This window comes from Myotis davidii, unplaced genomic scaffold (genome assembly GCF_000327345.1).
Source record: "Myotis davidii unplaced genomic scaffold, ASM32734v1 scaffold705, whole genome shotgun sequence".
NCBI classification, from domain to species: Eukaryota; Metazoa; Chordata; class Mammalia; order Chiroptera; family Vespertilionidae; genus Myotis; species Myotis davidii.
The window spans coordinates 1,299,009-1,313,463 of record NW_006296405.1 but is presented as its reverse complement, the minus strand read 5'-3'; the positions used below and the strand labels follow the sequence as shown (position 1 = coordinate 1,313,463).

General features: G+C 55.7%; 1 protein-coding gene across 1 annotated transcript in view; it reads right to left on the bottom strand.

The window, feature by feature from the left end:
- The window catches only part of KCP (kielin/chordin-like protein), a 27,695-nt gene extending 19,426 nt beyond the window's left edge, over window positions 1–8,269 (bottom strand). The window contains exons 1-6 of the mRNA XM_015568867.1: window positions 8,191–8,269; window positions 6,011–6,058; window positions 5,743–5,909; window positions 4,941–5,130; window positions 4,779–4,855; window positions 1,056–1,143 (exon numbers count right to left, since the gene is read on the bottom strand). Of these exons, the coding sequence (XP_015424353.1) occupies window positions 1,056–1,143; window positions 4,779–4,855; window positions 4,941–5,130; window positions 5,743–5,909; window positions 6,011–6,058; window positions 8,191–8,269 (649 nt within the window). The remainder of the gene's footprint in view (window positions 1–1,055; window positions 1,144–4,778; window positions 4,856–4,940; window positions 5,131–5,742; window positions 5,910–6,010; window positions 6,059–8,190) is intronic.
- Between the last annotated feature and the right edge of the window lie 6,186 nt (window positions 8,270–14,455).

The window sequence follows — 14,455 nt, the reverse complement described above, 5'->3', positions numbered from 1 at the left end:
GAGATCTGTCTGCTTGCACCTTCCCACCTACCATCCACCAAACTCCCTCTTGAGTGTCAGTCCCCGCCTCTGCTCTAGCTCCCCCCTCTTCCTGGGATGGCCTCGGCTTACTCTACCCTCCACCTGGCCAACTGCTCTTTATCCTCAAGGTTCACTCAGGACGCTTGCCCTCTTGTGCCCCCCTGGGCTAGGACTCCTCCTCCCCCTGAGGTTCCATGGAACCTGGTGCCTGCTTCCACTCCTGCTTTGGGGACAGTCTTGGTGTGAGATGCAGTGTCACCCTCTAGTGGTCTGCCCAGGGCCCACTGGTCTTAGGTGCACACAGTAGGTACTAGTCAGCATTATTAAGGTAGCATATCATTACCCACACCTCACAGACAGGGAACTGCACAGAGCAACTCACTCAGAGGCCCCACCACAGTGTGGCACGGACAGAATCTGAGCTCCCGGACCCCCAGGTCCGAGCCAGCAGGGTGGGCTCTGAGTGAGGAAATGACGTGACAGCCCTGCCTGGAGCCGCCTAGAAAAGAGCCAGGGCTCACCTGGGCAGGCCGGGCAGCAGTGGCCAGGCCTCAGGACTGGCTCAGGGCAGGGGCTGGCCGGGCACTTCATGGGCACACAGCGAACCAGGCTCCTCTGTAAACATACCAACAGCTGTAAAGCCTCTGGGTCTGGCTCCCAGAGAGAGCACAACAGGCAGGTGTGGGCACCCTTGGGAGTGGGCACAGGTCAGGCAGAGAGTGAAGGGCCCGGAATACATGTGAGGCTGAGAGCAGGGGACCTCCTAGGAGGAGTAGGGCCTGGGCAGAGGTGCAGGGACTCACCAGGCAGGAGCACTGGAGACAAGGGTTGGAGCTGGACAGGAAGCTGGCTCCCTCCTCGTAAAGCTGCCCCTCATACTCACAGCCTGGGGAGGGTGCCAGGATGACGGGCTGGTCAGGTGAGAGCGGGGTGGGGGGGCATCACCCCCGGGAAGGCATGACCCCAAAGGGGTGCCGGACCCTCGGGGCTGAGTGGTTGGAGGGAAGGCAGGGTGGGGAGGTCACCTGGCCGGCAGACGGGGCAGCACTCCCCGGGTGGGGTGTAGCTCTCCAGGCAGGTGAGCTCTGGGCACGAGGGCCCCTGGCACCGCACGGTCCCTGCCTGCGGGGCAGACACTGAGCCCTCCCTCCCTCTCCACTGCAGGTTACTGGGAGCTACTCCGCTGGCCTGGCAGGCCTAGCGGGCTCCGGGCCTCGATGCCTGGGTGGCAGCAGCAGCCCTGGCAGGCCCCAGGTTGGGGTGGCGCCTCCAGGCCTGGGGTTACCAGCAGAGCAGCAGGGACCTGGGTGGTGATGGTGGGTGGGGACAGGCTCTGATCCCTTACCTGGCAAGTGCAGGTGACACAGGGCTCGGGTTGCCACGTCTCCCCAGCCCCGGGACCTTCAGGGCAGCCTACAACACCAAGGCCCGTCCCCAGTAAGAGACCCAGAGGCTGTGGCCAGAGCATCCGGGAGGGCCCCGTGACAAGGGAGCACCTTCGAGTGGTCGATGGCAGAGACCTTGGTATTTACTCCCACTTTCCAGGAAATGGCAGTAAAGCGCCTGACTCTAACATAATCAGTCGATTTCCATTATTTACAGCTGATGGAAGTGTTAAGGAAGGGGTGCCTTTAAAAAAATGTTTTTTAAAATTTCTTTTTAGAGGATGGGAGAGGGAGAGAGAGAAAGAAACATTAACATTGAGAGAGAAGCATTGATTGGTACATCCTGCACGCCCCCTGCTGGGATCGAGCCCACAACCCAGGCACATGCCCTTGACTGGAATCGAACCTGGGTCCCTTCAGTCCGCAGGCTGATGCTCTATCCACTGAGCCAAACCAGCTAGGGCAGGGTGCCTTGTTAAAAAAAATTTCCACCAAAGACATAATATGGGCTAGCCTCCAGGCTGTGTGTGCGTGTGTCTGGTTTTTTTTTGTTGTTTTTTTTTCTTTAAAATATATTTTTTTTATTGATTTTTTACAGAGAGGAAGAGAGAGAGAGAGAGAGTTAGAAACATCGATCAGCTGCCTCCTGCACACCCCCCACTCGGGAAGTGCCAGCAACCCAGGTACATGCCCTTGGCCGGGATTGAACCTGGGACATTTCAGTCCGCAGGCCGACACTCTATCCACTGAGCCAAACCAGCTTCGGCCATGTTTCTGGTTTTATTTGAGATCCATCAACTCCACTTCACTCCTCATCTCCCACCAAGACTCCCAGGCTACATGTCCAGACCTCACTGCCTCCAGAGCCCCTGTCTCACCTTTCCCACTTCCAGCTGAGGCTCTTCCCGGGGAGAGAAGAGGATGCTCAATTACATTTGAATTCCAGATTGTGGATTAAAAAAGGGGGAGGGGCTTCTTTGGAAAGTAACCTCACAGGGTGATCTGGTCATGAATTCCTAACCTGGCAGATCATGGTGGGCAGTAATGCCCAGGCATACAACTTCTTAGTAAAAAATTTATATTTTTTTCTTTTTTTTTGGGGGGGGGCAGTTATCTTTGCTTTTATTGTGCCACTAGGTTAACACACCTTTGAAATAAGCCAAAACCACCCTCAAGAGAGCACATAATCTTAACTATCTTGGAATCCAATTCCTGCCTTGGTTTCTCCAACCTTCCTTATCTCCCCTCCTTAATTTCAAATACATTAAAGAAGCTGCAAATCTGTTATGCGCCAGAACCTTTGAGAGCTTGCTCCTCGGCTTATGTCATCAGTTTGGTTCAAACACACTCTTATAAAAATTATTTATGTGTCTGGATGTTTCTTGTGTTGACAAGATAAACAACTCGTACTTGTTTAGTGCATGTTCAAACGTTGCATACTTACACTAATAAAGTATGGCTTGCTTATCTGAAATTCAAATCTAACAGGGCATCCTGTGTTTTTATTTGCTAAATCCGACAACCCAGTCTCCCTGATCATGAGCTGGCAACAAGCCCCAGCAGCATGGCTTCCGCTTCCTCCCAGCTCTCTTCATCTCACTGGCACCACTGCCCTCCTACTCCACTATTTCCTCCTTTCCCACTCGTCCGTGGGATCCAACCCATCACCAGCTCCTGCCCGTTCTTTAGAAATACCCCTCCTTCTGCAGCTCACAGCCATCCCTGACTCCGCTTTAACAGTCCCCTAATTGGTCACTCTGCATCTAGCATAATGCCAGATGACTACTTCTAAAACAGCTCTTTGAACATGCCACACTCTGGCTCTTCAACTCTCCGTGACTCCCTATTGCCCACAGAAGGAAGTTCAAACTGCATGGCTTACAGCAGTCTGTTCCCACGGGCCTTTCCAAACTGATTTCCTGCAACCTCCCCGCCCCCCACCCCCACCCCCCGATCTTGTGTCCAGAGGACCCTGCAGCACTGTCTCTTTTTGGTGACATCCCACTTTCGCTTGAAGATCTAGCTCAGACAACCCATTGGCACCTGGTCTGGTGAGAGAGAACGATGAGAGAGAATTGGCTGGTAGGATTCCCCTGCCAATTATTGCCTTTCTACACCTTTTAATCTGTTCATTGGATTTTATTTATTTATTTTTACTTTATTGATCTTAGAGAGGAGGGAGAGAGAGAGAGAGAGAGAGAGAGAGAGAGAGAGAGAGAGAAACATTGATTTGTTGTTCCACTTATATATGCATTCATTCATTTGTTGATTCTTGCATGTGCCCTGACTGTGGGTCAAACCCACAACCTTGGTGTATGGGGACAACACTCTAACCCAGCGGTCGCCAGCCAGTGGTCCTCGGAACACTGGTGGTCCGTGAGGTCAGAAAGGTTGGCGACTGCTACTCTAACCAACTGAGCTACCAGCCAGGGCGTGTTCATTGATCTTGTATCTTCTCAGTAAGACCAGAAGCTCCTGGAGGGCACTTGTAGCCCCAGGCCACAATCAGGATATTGCTGACTGTGCTTCAGTTCTGGAGCCCTCTAGCCCTGCCAGAATGAGTGGGCAGGCACCCTCCGGGCAGGTGGCAGGTGGCAGGTGGCAGACCAGGGCCCCGGGGCCCCAGAATAAGGATGGGAAGTGGGACTGGGGCTGGCAGGAGGCCGACCTGGCTCACAGTGTGGGCAGCATGCTCCAGGCTCCGGACAGGGTCCCCTTGGGCATGGCTTCTGGGTACAGGTGATGGCTCCTTCCTGTGGGGAGGCAGACGGGTGGAGCACCGACACCACAAGCCTGGAGGGTGGGGCCTCCAGGACCGAAACCTCCCCCAGGCTGGGGCCTGCCAGGGCAGCAAGAGGCTGAGTCTGCTCAAGGGTCATGGGCGACTCCTGGTCCAAGGGCAGAAAAGAGACATCCGACCCCCAAACCCATCACTTCCCTGATCCCAGAAATCAACTCTCCCAGGTGCCACCAAATTCCCAGAGTGGAGAGATCCTAGGAGGGGACCAAGGCCTTCCTCAACGAAAGAGTGAGGAACAACAGGCCGGAAGAAGGTGGCTCTGGAGGCAGGTGAGGGCGAACAGGTGGGTAGATGACAGGGGCAGATGGACGAGCCAGGACAGTGAGAGTCCACAGGAGAGGGGTGATGCAGGAAGCCAGGCAACAGCATTCTTTGTCCTCCATGCCCCTGTTTGCCACAGGGGCCGGGGGGCCCCCTCCATGTGCATGGGGGTTCAGCCCCAGAAAGCAAAACTACTCAGAATCAGCTGAAGGCCACCAGTGCCAGGCTTGGGGGTAGGGACAGGTAGCTAAAGGGAGGCTGCCAGGTAAAGGGGACAGGTATGGGACATTCAGGTGGGTCATGGAACTCACCAGACAGCGGCAGGTGGTGCAGGTGTCGGGGGAGAAGGCCTCCCCATTGCCGTAGGCCTGACCATTGTGGCTGCAGCCTGGGAAGGAGATAGTGCTGTCACTCAGGCCCCCAGGCCCATCTCCAGGCCCCTGGCGGTGCCAGGCAGGTGGGATGGCACTCACCATGGCACTGGGGCAGGCCAGGCCGGGGGCCACAGAGCGCAGCCCCACCCTGGCAGACGCAGGCTGTGCAGGCGTCAGGCTCCCAGCGAGCCCCGTCAGGCCAGGCCCGCCCCAGCGCCCAGCACTGGGGAGAAGCGGGGCGGCATTCGCAGGACTCCAGCTGCCTCACCCTCTCCTGCAGGTCCTTGTTCTGGAGCAAAGAGTTGGGGGGTTGGAGGTGCTGGCTCAGCTTCCCCCACAGACTTGTGGGTTGTGAAAACTGAGGCAGCATGAGAAGGACATCTGACAGGTCCAGGTAGACATGGGCCCCTCTCTAGTCAGTCAGCATCCAGCTCAACCGTCACAGTTCTCACGACCTGAGGTCTGGATCGGACCCCAGGGGCATGGGGCCCCCAGGCTTCTCCTTTGGACAGAGGAGAGCCCATCCTCCCGCCCCAACAATTAAAGTCCTTTATTCATTGAAAATCTTTCCTGGGGCTTTATATACACTTATATAGGTGCTCTATAATGTTTGCAAATACATGAAAGAATATGAAGGTCTGGGCTGACAAAACAGATACCCTGGAGGTTCTTCATGTTTATGAAAGAAATGATATTAAGAACTGTTCAGATAAGAATCTCTCCATGTACATTTAAGACAAAACTATTTAGGGTCCTTTAGTGCCGCCTCCCCCAAGCCCAGCTCTTCTCTCCTTTCCTCCCACTACACAGGCCTGCCTTACCCCACGCGCACAGCACACAGCACACAGCACACAGCACACAGCGCACAGCGCACAGCACACAGGTCCCGCCTCCAACGTACCTGCTCTCTGAGCTGTGTCACCTCAGCCTCCAGCCTTTTCAGTGACTCCTGCAGAGGGCACCACTGCTCCTGGGAGGCCCCAGCGGGGTCTGAGGAGCGGGCGGGGGCCTGCTGCTGGTAGTCGTGGATGTCAGCAAGCCCCAGGGACGCCCTGGAGACAGCGCCACCTGGAGGCACAAGAATCCAGGATGGGCCTCGGGGTGAGGGGCTAGCAAGGTCCTGGGTCCTATCTTCCCAATGTGTGCCCCTCCCCTGTCCACCTGCCCACCGTCATCCATGGAAGGAGACAGGTCTGTGAGGCTGTTAGAGTGAAGATCTGGAAGGGGAGGAGGGGGGAGGGAGCCCTGAGTGGACAAAGGTGACCCAGACCAGCTTTCCCAAGTAGCAGGAACCTTTCAGTCAGACGCCAGCCCCAGGGATCCTGGGCCTCTGGGGGCACAGGGAGTATCTCGACCAGAGCCTCCCTGCACATCAGGGTCATTCATCCTCACTTGGGCCAGGAACGTGGCCAGGAGCAGCCCGGAGCTGACACGCCATGCTGGGGGCCCAGGAGCCGGCACAGGCTGAAGTGCGGGAGAGGGCGGCTGACGTGTGAAAGGCGGCTGCTTGAAGGTGCCGGGCTCTGGTGTGAGCAAACCCTGCCAGCCGCCTGCTGTCAGAAGGCGCCGTTCCTGGAGACTGTGTGTGTGAGTGTGTGTGTGTGTGTGTGAGTGTGTGTTTGTGTGTGTGTGTGTGTGTGAGTGTGTGGGTGTGTGTGTGGGTGTGTGTGTGTGTGTGTGTGTGTGTGTGAGTGTGTGTGTGTGTGTGTGTGTGTGTGTGCGGTGTGTGTGTGTGTGTGTCTGTGCGTGTGAGTGTGTGTGTGTGTGTGTGAGAGTGTGTGCATGTATGTGTGTGTATTGGGGGGTGGGGTGCTGCAACTCTGCTCTCTGTTCCCACCTTGAAGACCTGCCACAGTGCCCAGGCTGTGACCGAGGGGCCTGGGGACCCCACATGGGGCAGGGTGGTTCCAGAGAGTGAGACTAGGCTGCATTCCCTGAAGGGTTTGGGGAAGCTACTGGCAGGGGCCCCACTAGCTTGCAAGGCGCCAGGTGGAATGAAGACAGCTGACCCTGGTTCTAGGTGACATTATGTTGAGGGAAAGGGGGGCCTCTGAGCTCAGACACAGGCTTGGGGAGAGCCACTTTCACCTCACATGTGCTCCTCTCCTGCCGGCAGAGACAGAAAAGCCGTGGCAGGGGGCAAGCTAACTCCACAGTCACCCACAGACCGGTGGGGGTGGTGGGAGGGTCTTTCCTGCAGAAGCAGCTCATTAGTGGCTAAAAGGGTTTCTCTCACGGACACTAGTGAGGCAGGGGACCAATGTCACCCACTCTCCCCACCACCCCGCTGCCATCACCAAGGCGGGTGGAGATTCTAGTCCAAAACCTACGTTGTCCTCTTTCTTCCAAACCTGCATGGCCTGGTTTAATGCCACCCCCACCTACTCAGAAAGCTAGGGCTCAGCTCCCCGCTGCTGCACCTCCCCCACATCCCATCGGCTCTGGTCCCATCCAGGCGTCCCCAGCCCACTCCGCCTCTCCTCTCCTCTGTCTCTACCAAGAAGACTGAAGACAGAGCCCTCCCGCCCCTGGCACAGCCTTTCGAACCCACACGCCTGCAGGTTCCCAGCGGCGGGTCCAAATGCGACCTTTCACAAGTGCCACCCACCTTTTCAGCCGCCCTGCTACCCCCCACATCCAGGTTCTAACAGCCCAACAGATGTGGGCACCCAAACCTCTGGTGCATGCTGCCGCCCCCTCCCCGCGCAGGGCCACCTGGAATGGCGCTCTGCCCTGGCTCCTGCATCAGCTGCCTTCCTGGACAGCCTGTGAAGGGATCTCAGCATCTTATACCCTCCACCCCAGCTCGACTCCCGTCCCCCATGATCCTCCTCCAGACCGGCCTAAACAGGAACGATTAGAGGGTCCGGGAGAGGCTGGGGGTCCCCTGGAGCCCCCAGGGATGATGGAGACACCCACAGGAAGGGCGCCTGAGGGTTGCACAAAGCCCAGCTGCTCCCCGCGGAGCCGTCCTCAGTTCCCCTCTCTGATCCCTCTTTTCCCGCCTGTCCCGCTGGGGGAGAGCCAGCCTCAGAGGTTCAGTCAGCTCCCACTGTGGGCCTCTTTTTTCCTGGTTCTCAAGACAAATAATTAACTTCAGACTCCCAGATTCCAGGGCAGCCTCTCCCCCGCTGCTGCCTGCAGGAATTCCTCCCGAGGCCACAGCGGGAAGCCCCCTCCCGCTCCTGGACCCCACATCCCAGCCTCCCAGCTCCCCCACCACGCTGGCTCCTCCAGCCCCAGGCAGGGCCGGGAGAGGCAGCTGCAGCCCCAGCTCCTTCCCGTTGACTGGTCTGAGCAAGGACGGGTCTTGCCTGGCCGACCCTGAGCCCTAGCCTCCCCGACTCACCTCTGCCCACCCGCTGGGCCTGCGCCAGGCTCAGGAGCCGGAGGAGGAGGAGCTGCCGAGCGGCCCCCAACCCCGCCATGCTCGCTCTGTCTGGCTGCTGCAGTCTGTGGTCTGGGCTCAGAGGCACTGGGGGAGGCGGGGTGGGGACACACCAGGCCGCCTCCCACCCAGTCTTTGTTCAGGGAGGGCTTCTGGAGTCTGTCATCCTGCAGGCTTTGCCTACCCCCCTGGGGGCACCTCGACCCTGGGGCCCCATTCCGGTCCTGACCCAGTCCTGCTCTGAGGGGTAGCAGCCCCAGACCGGCAGGGAGTGGAGTGGGACTAGGCTCGACTTCTGCATATGCTGCCAGAGAAGACCCTGGGCATAAACACAAATTCGTCCCTCTGGGGCTCTGGGACAGCTGGCCTCCCTGCCCCCTTGGGTTACTCTAACAGTCCGGCTTTTACCCTTTCTCGCCTGTGTACAGGAAAAGTGGACTGAGCTGGGTTCAAATCCCGGTTCGGCCAATTCCATATGCCCTTGGGCAGTCCCCCTAACTTCTCTGTCCCTCAGTTTCCCTGTGTGTAGACTGAAGGTGATAATATCTACTTTATAGACTTGCAGTGCGGATTCAGTGCGATTATGCAGGCAAAGAATTTAGGGTAGTGGTTGGCACGTGCCAAGGGCTCCGTAAATAAATACCATACGTGCTACCCTCTCTGAAATCGGGGACTTCCAGCCGCCTCTTCCTTTCTCCACCTATTCATTCTTCCCTAGTCTCTACTCACTCCCTGTCCAGCCAGCAGACCCAGGCTTGGTCCCAAATGCCAAGACCTCTGTTTGCTGTCTGGTCCCAGCCCGTTTTCCAGCTCCTGAGCTCAGGCCTGGCCTGGGGGTGAGCAGTGGGCAAGGCAGGGGGCAGGGCTGGGCCGTGGGCTCAGCAGGCAGATGGGGCTCAGGGCAGAAGTGAGGGGAGCTGGCCACGTGGGCCCACAAGTCTGGGAAACTCCTCAGTGCAGCTGGGAAGCAGAGGGAAGTAGGGTTGGGCCCCAGACCCACAGGAAAGGGACACTGAGGGTGGAGCCATGAATCCTGCCCAAGCCATCTGCCTTCTGCCATAAAGGCCAGCACACCAGAGGCCACGCCTCCCCCTGCCCAGACGGGGACAAAGGTCCCCCAGCCCATTCTCCATGCACCTCAAGACAGGCAGCTTCTCTCCCAGGCGCGTGGGCCTCTTACAGGGCCTGAGCAGTTGGCAGCAGGGGGAGGGGAGGCTGTGAGGCTGCACTGAGCCCTGGCCTCAGCCAGTCTGGAGCGAGGCCCCTGGGGGCAGAGGAAAGCCAGGAACAGCTGGCGGAAGGACAAGGGTGGAGGAGAGGCGAAGAGCTGCCAAGTCAAATCCTGGAGCAGACGCTTTCTGCTGGTGACCTCGGGCAAGTCGTTTAACTTTCAGCGGTTGCATTTTCTGAGCTGTGCCAAGTCGCTCTAATAGCACCTACCCCATAGAGAGCCTGCGAAGGTTAAGCAAATTAATGTCTGGAAAGAGCGCTCAGCGTGGTACCTGGCACATCGGCAATAACTTTTTTTTACCCCTTAAACTATGGTTTTATTGATTTTTAGAGAGAGAGGAATGGAGTGAGATAGAAAAATCGATGAGAGAGAAACATCCTCAATCGGCTGCCTCCTGCATGCACCCCTACTGGGGATGGAACCCAAAAACCAAGCACATGCCCTGACCAAGAATTGAACCGGTGACCATTTGGTTCCTGGGTTGACACTCAACCACTGAGCGGCACCAGCCGGGAGGCAATAACTCTTATTACTTCTCTTATGTGATCTCTACTTGTTACCCAATCATGCAGGTGGGGGTTTGGGGAAGCAGAGCTTGCTACTCCAAAATACATCTTTTGGGATTTGCTTATTTTAAGCTGTTTTTTTAAAAAACAAACAAAAAACTCAGAACTCTTGAACCTCCCCCTTTACCTGTCTAAAAGAATTCCGATAAAGACCTGCTTTAAGGAAGGGAACTGTTTATTACATTAGCACCATAATATGATCTGAATGTTGCAGGCAAGGAGGAGCTAATTCTGTTTCTTAGACTCCCCTCGGTGTCCCATTGTTCCCAGGTGACCCTGCAATAATTTGTTTACTAAATATTGAGCCTTCTAATCTACCTCTGAATTGCTGCCTTCCTTCTGAAGTCACAGACCCCTGCCTCCCTCTCCTTAGTCAGAATTCTATGTAATATATTTATAATTGTCACCTTTCTGATGGAAATTAAATTAATTAAATTACCCTTTATTATTTTTAAATATTTTTATTGATTTCAGAGAAGAAGAGAGAGAGGAGAGAGAGAGAGAGAGAGAGAGAGAGAGAGAGAGAGAGAGAGAGAGAGAATGAGAATCATGGATCAGCTGCCTCCTGCATGCCCCCTACTGGGGATCGAGCTTGAAACCCAGGCATGTGCCTTGACCGGAATAAAATCTGGGACCGACCCTTCAGTCCACAGGCCAACACTCTATCCACTGAGCCAAACCAGCCAGGGCTGCACCTTGAATACCTCCCAGTGTGGCTCCAGAGCTGGTTCTCTGCCCCCAGGGACCAATGGACTGTGGGAGCAGGGTTCACTGGACATGGTGGCTACCCATCTACCCTTCCTTCCCAAGGGCATCCTAAAATTCAAGGCCTGATGTGGGACCTGCTGGAGGGCAGATGAGGGGGTGAAGGGTGCAGTGAGGGGGGAGGGGTCTGAAGGTGAGAAAGCTTTGGGAGTGGAGGGATACTGCAGTCTTCAGCCTTTCTGGTTCGGCTAGTGGCCCTGCTGAGAAAGCAGAAGGTCCCTATTAGAATCCTACTGTGAGTGCCTCTGGAGTAAACCTAAGAGCCGCCAGCAGGTCGAGCATGGGACAAGGTGAAGACCCAGGGTTCCCCGACTCACCAGGGATCGGAAAGGGCCTCACACCACTCACTCAGACTTCCATGGGCACCCAGAGTAGGGCTTTTGGGGTCAGAGTTCAGCCCCGGTTGGTGGGGCCAAAGCTGAAGCATAAAGAGGGGCACTCTGTCCTTTGCCCCAGACCCCTGCCCCTCATCCCAGCTGATGCCCAATAGCAGGAGATGTTGCCGATCAGGCCCTGGTCCAAGGAGGGGTGGCAGGACGCTGTCTGAGGACCTCCAGGAGAGGCCTCTCAGGAGGGGATCTGTCCTAGGCCTCCGGCCACCCACCTTCCGAGGGTGGTAATGATTCTTGGCTGATGCTGGGCCCCGGATGCCTGGAAGTTCCCCAGTGGCTTTTGTAACCCTGTTCATAACCCTGTAAATGTCCTCAACTTGTGTCCTGCCAGGACACACTCATACACCTTTAACCTGAAACCGCTCCAAATGAGGGTGGGCCCTTTGTCTGGGACCCTGGGGCAGTTGGGGAACCTGAGAGAAGTTACCCAAGTCCCATAGACAAGGCTCTGCCCTGAGAAGGGGGGGGGGCGGTGAGGGGTTAGGAGAGGGACCAGCAGGACAACTGAGGCATGGGCCCAGGAGGGCCAGGTGGAGGGGGGGCAAAGCAGAGAGGGTAAGAGCAATGCACCTGCCTCTTTGTGAAGGGTCTGTTCTCTCTCTCTTTTTTCTTTTCTAATTACTTAGAAGTTTTATTTTAGACTTAAAGAGTTCTTTAAGACATCATATACAGTATCTGCCTTTGCTTGCATAAAAAGGCAATTACAAACTACATTTATTAAGCTATTCCTAAAACTTCTTGACATTTAGAATTTTGGTGTTTTTGTTTGTTTGTTTTGTTAATCCTCACTTGAGAATATTTTCCCATTGATTTTTAGAGCGAGGAAAAGAGGGGGAGAGACATAGAGAGAGAAACATCAATGTAGAGAAACACATTGATTGGTTGCCTTCTGCACGCCCCGAACAGGGCTGGGGATCGAGCCTGCAACCGAGGTACGTGCCCTTGACAGGAATGGAACCCTTCAGTTGGAGGGGCCACACTCTATCCACTAAGCCAAACTGGCTAGAACTTGATATTTAGAATTTGGATCTTCTGGATCACTTTTAATATTTTTATTTTTTTACATTTACCTGCAATAAAATTCACTCTTTTCAGTGTGCAGGTCTGAGTTTTGGCAAATGCGGAGAATAGGGAAACCACCACCACAATCAAGACAGAGAACCAAGATAATCAAGATAAACTCATGCTGCTCTTTGTGGTAAACCCCGCCCCACACCCCAGGCCCTGGGCTGTTCTTCGATCCTATAGTTTCCTATGGGCCTGTCCCGAAGGGTGAGGCAGCTGGGGACTGGGCGGCCCCTCTGAGGGGCCACGGTCACTCTCTGGGCACATGGGCCCCCTTTTCTACACAGACAACACCCTTGGGTCTGAGAACAAGGAAGGAGACCTCCAACAGGCAACTCCCTCTACCCTCCTAATGAAGGGAAAGATTGGGGGCATATCAGGGTGGGGGTGCAGCTTGAGTGGGCCATAGCCCCAGGGAACTCTGGCTGCCAGAGCGTGGGGGTCTGTGTGCCTCCTGGCTCTGCCGGCCCCAGGGACTCGAGAGGACAGCTGGTCATAGTGGGGCAGCCACCCAGAACCAACAGAAGGCAGGATGTGCTCTGTGGAGCAGTGACTGCTGTGTTTATATTATTATCACTTCTGCCGCACACCCACATCCTCCCTGTGAACAGCAGTCTGTGCTGTTGACAGGACCGTGCCAGCTGCGCTATTTATAAACGGGGCGCCTGGGGCTCAGAGAGGCCAATGCCTGACCTAAGGTTAGCCCGCTAGGCCCTGAGCACAGGTTTGTGTGACTTCAAAGCGGTCACTCATCACTCATGGTTTCGTCTGGTTCAGACACCAGCGCTTCATTTTCCTCGTTTGCTGTGTGCCTTTGGGTGAACTGCCTCGCCGTTCTGAACCTCAGCGTCTCCATCTATAACATGAAGGTCATACATATTCTTTGTGCAGTTGTCCTTAGGATCAAATGTGACCCCAGTGCTCGGTGCATAGCAGGTGACATGTTGCAGTATTGCGGGCTGAATTGTGTCCCCCGCCCCCAATGTACATGTTGGAGTCCTAACCGCCCCACCCCGTACTTCAGACAGTTACTTTATTTGGAATAGGGTCATTGCGGACGTAATAAATGAAGATGAAGTCATTAGGGTGGACCCCAAGCCAATATAATTGATGTCCTTATAAAAAGAGGAAATTCGGACACAGAGCTATGACACAGGGAAAACCCCACGTGAAATTGGAGACAGGGAACCGGGTGATGCCTCTATAAGCCAAGGAACACCAGTGATGTAAGCTGGCTGACTTGTTCAAGTTCAAGAGGTTAGCAAGGTACTCAGCCTGCTTCTTTGTAAATGGAGAATATTCACAGTGGCTGGTCGTAGCAATTAAGTGCAATAACATTATGAAAAGTGCTTAGCGGTGTCTAGATATATTAAGGCTTCGTGCATATTTTCTGGCTGTATTTACATCGTCAGCCAGCCCAGCAGGCGGCCTGCCCCTTCCAGAACACCTTATCCATTTCCGAGAGGGCCTGACCCAGCATGGCCCCCCGGCCTTGAGCTGCAGCCTGGCGGTGACCACTCCTGGCTCTTCACAGCATGGGATGGGCTGTGCCTCTGCAGGGAGCCCCCGGCCCTACCCTCTCCTCCCTGAACCCAAACCTGCACGACACAGGGTTGAGCACACTTGCTCTCTAGACAGCTGAGTTCCAGGTGGGACCCAGGTCCCTGGCTCACTGTCCACTCCCCAGTCCTTTCAGTCACTCCTGTGACCTGCTACTACAAAGCAACGCCTTCTCAGTGCGTTTTGGGGGTAGGGGGGAGCAGTGAGAAAGCCCTGTAAACTCTTTCCTGCCTGAGCCGGTACCTCTTTCTTTTTCCTGTCTCCCCAGCCTCCAACCCCACGATGTTCCCCAAAGACAAGCCGTCAGGCCATGTCGGCCTCCCTGAGGCTTTGGAAGTGCCTCAGGAGAGGAAGGGGACGGGTTAAGAGAAATAGGGAGACCCGGGCCTCAGACTGACAGATGGTCAGAGAGCCCTGAATCCCCCAGGCCCCCCAGCACCCCGTGGCCCAGTCTGCCCAGCACGGGGGCCTGATTGGGCAGCAGGGTTCCAGCCGGCTTCTGGCATGGAGACCTGGGAAACATTGAGGTTCCAGGACACTAGCCTGGAAGAACTCCCCCAGGCTCCCCTCAATGGCGGTCTGACAGCCCCTCTTCTCTGAGAGGGCCCAAGAGAGCAGAGGGGGTCCTGCCCTCTGGGCCTTCCAGG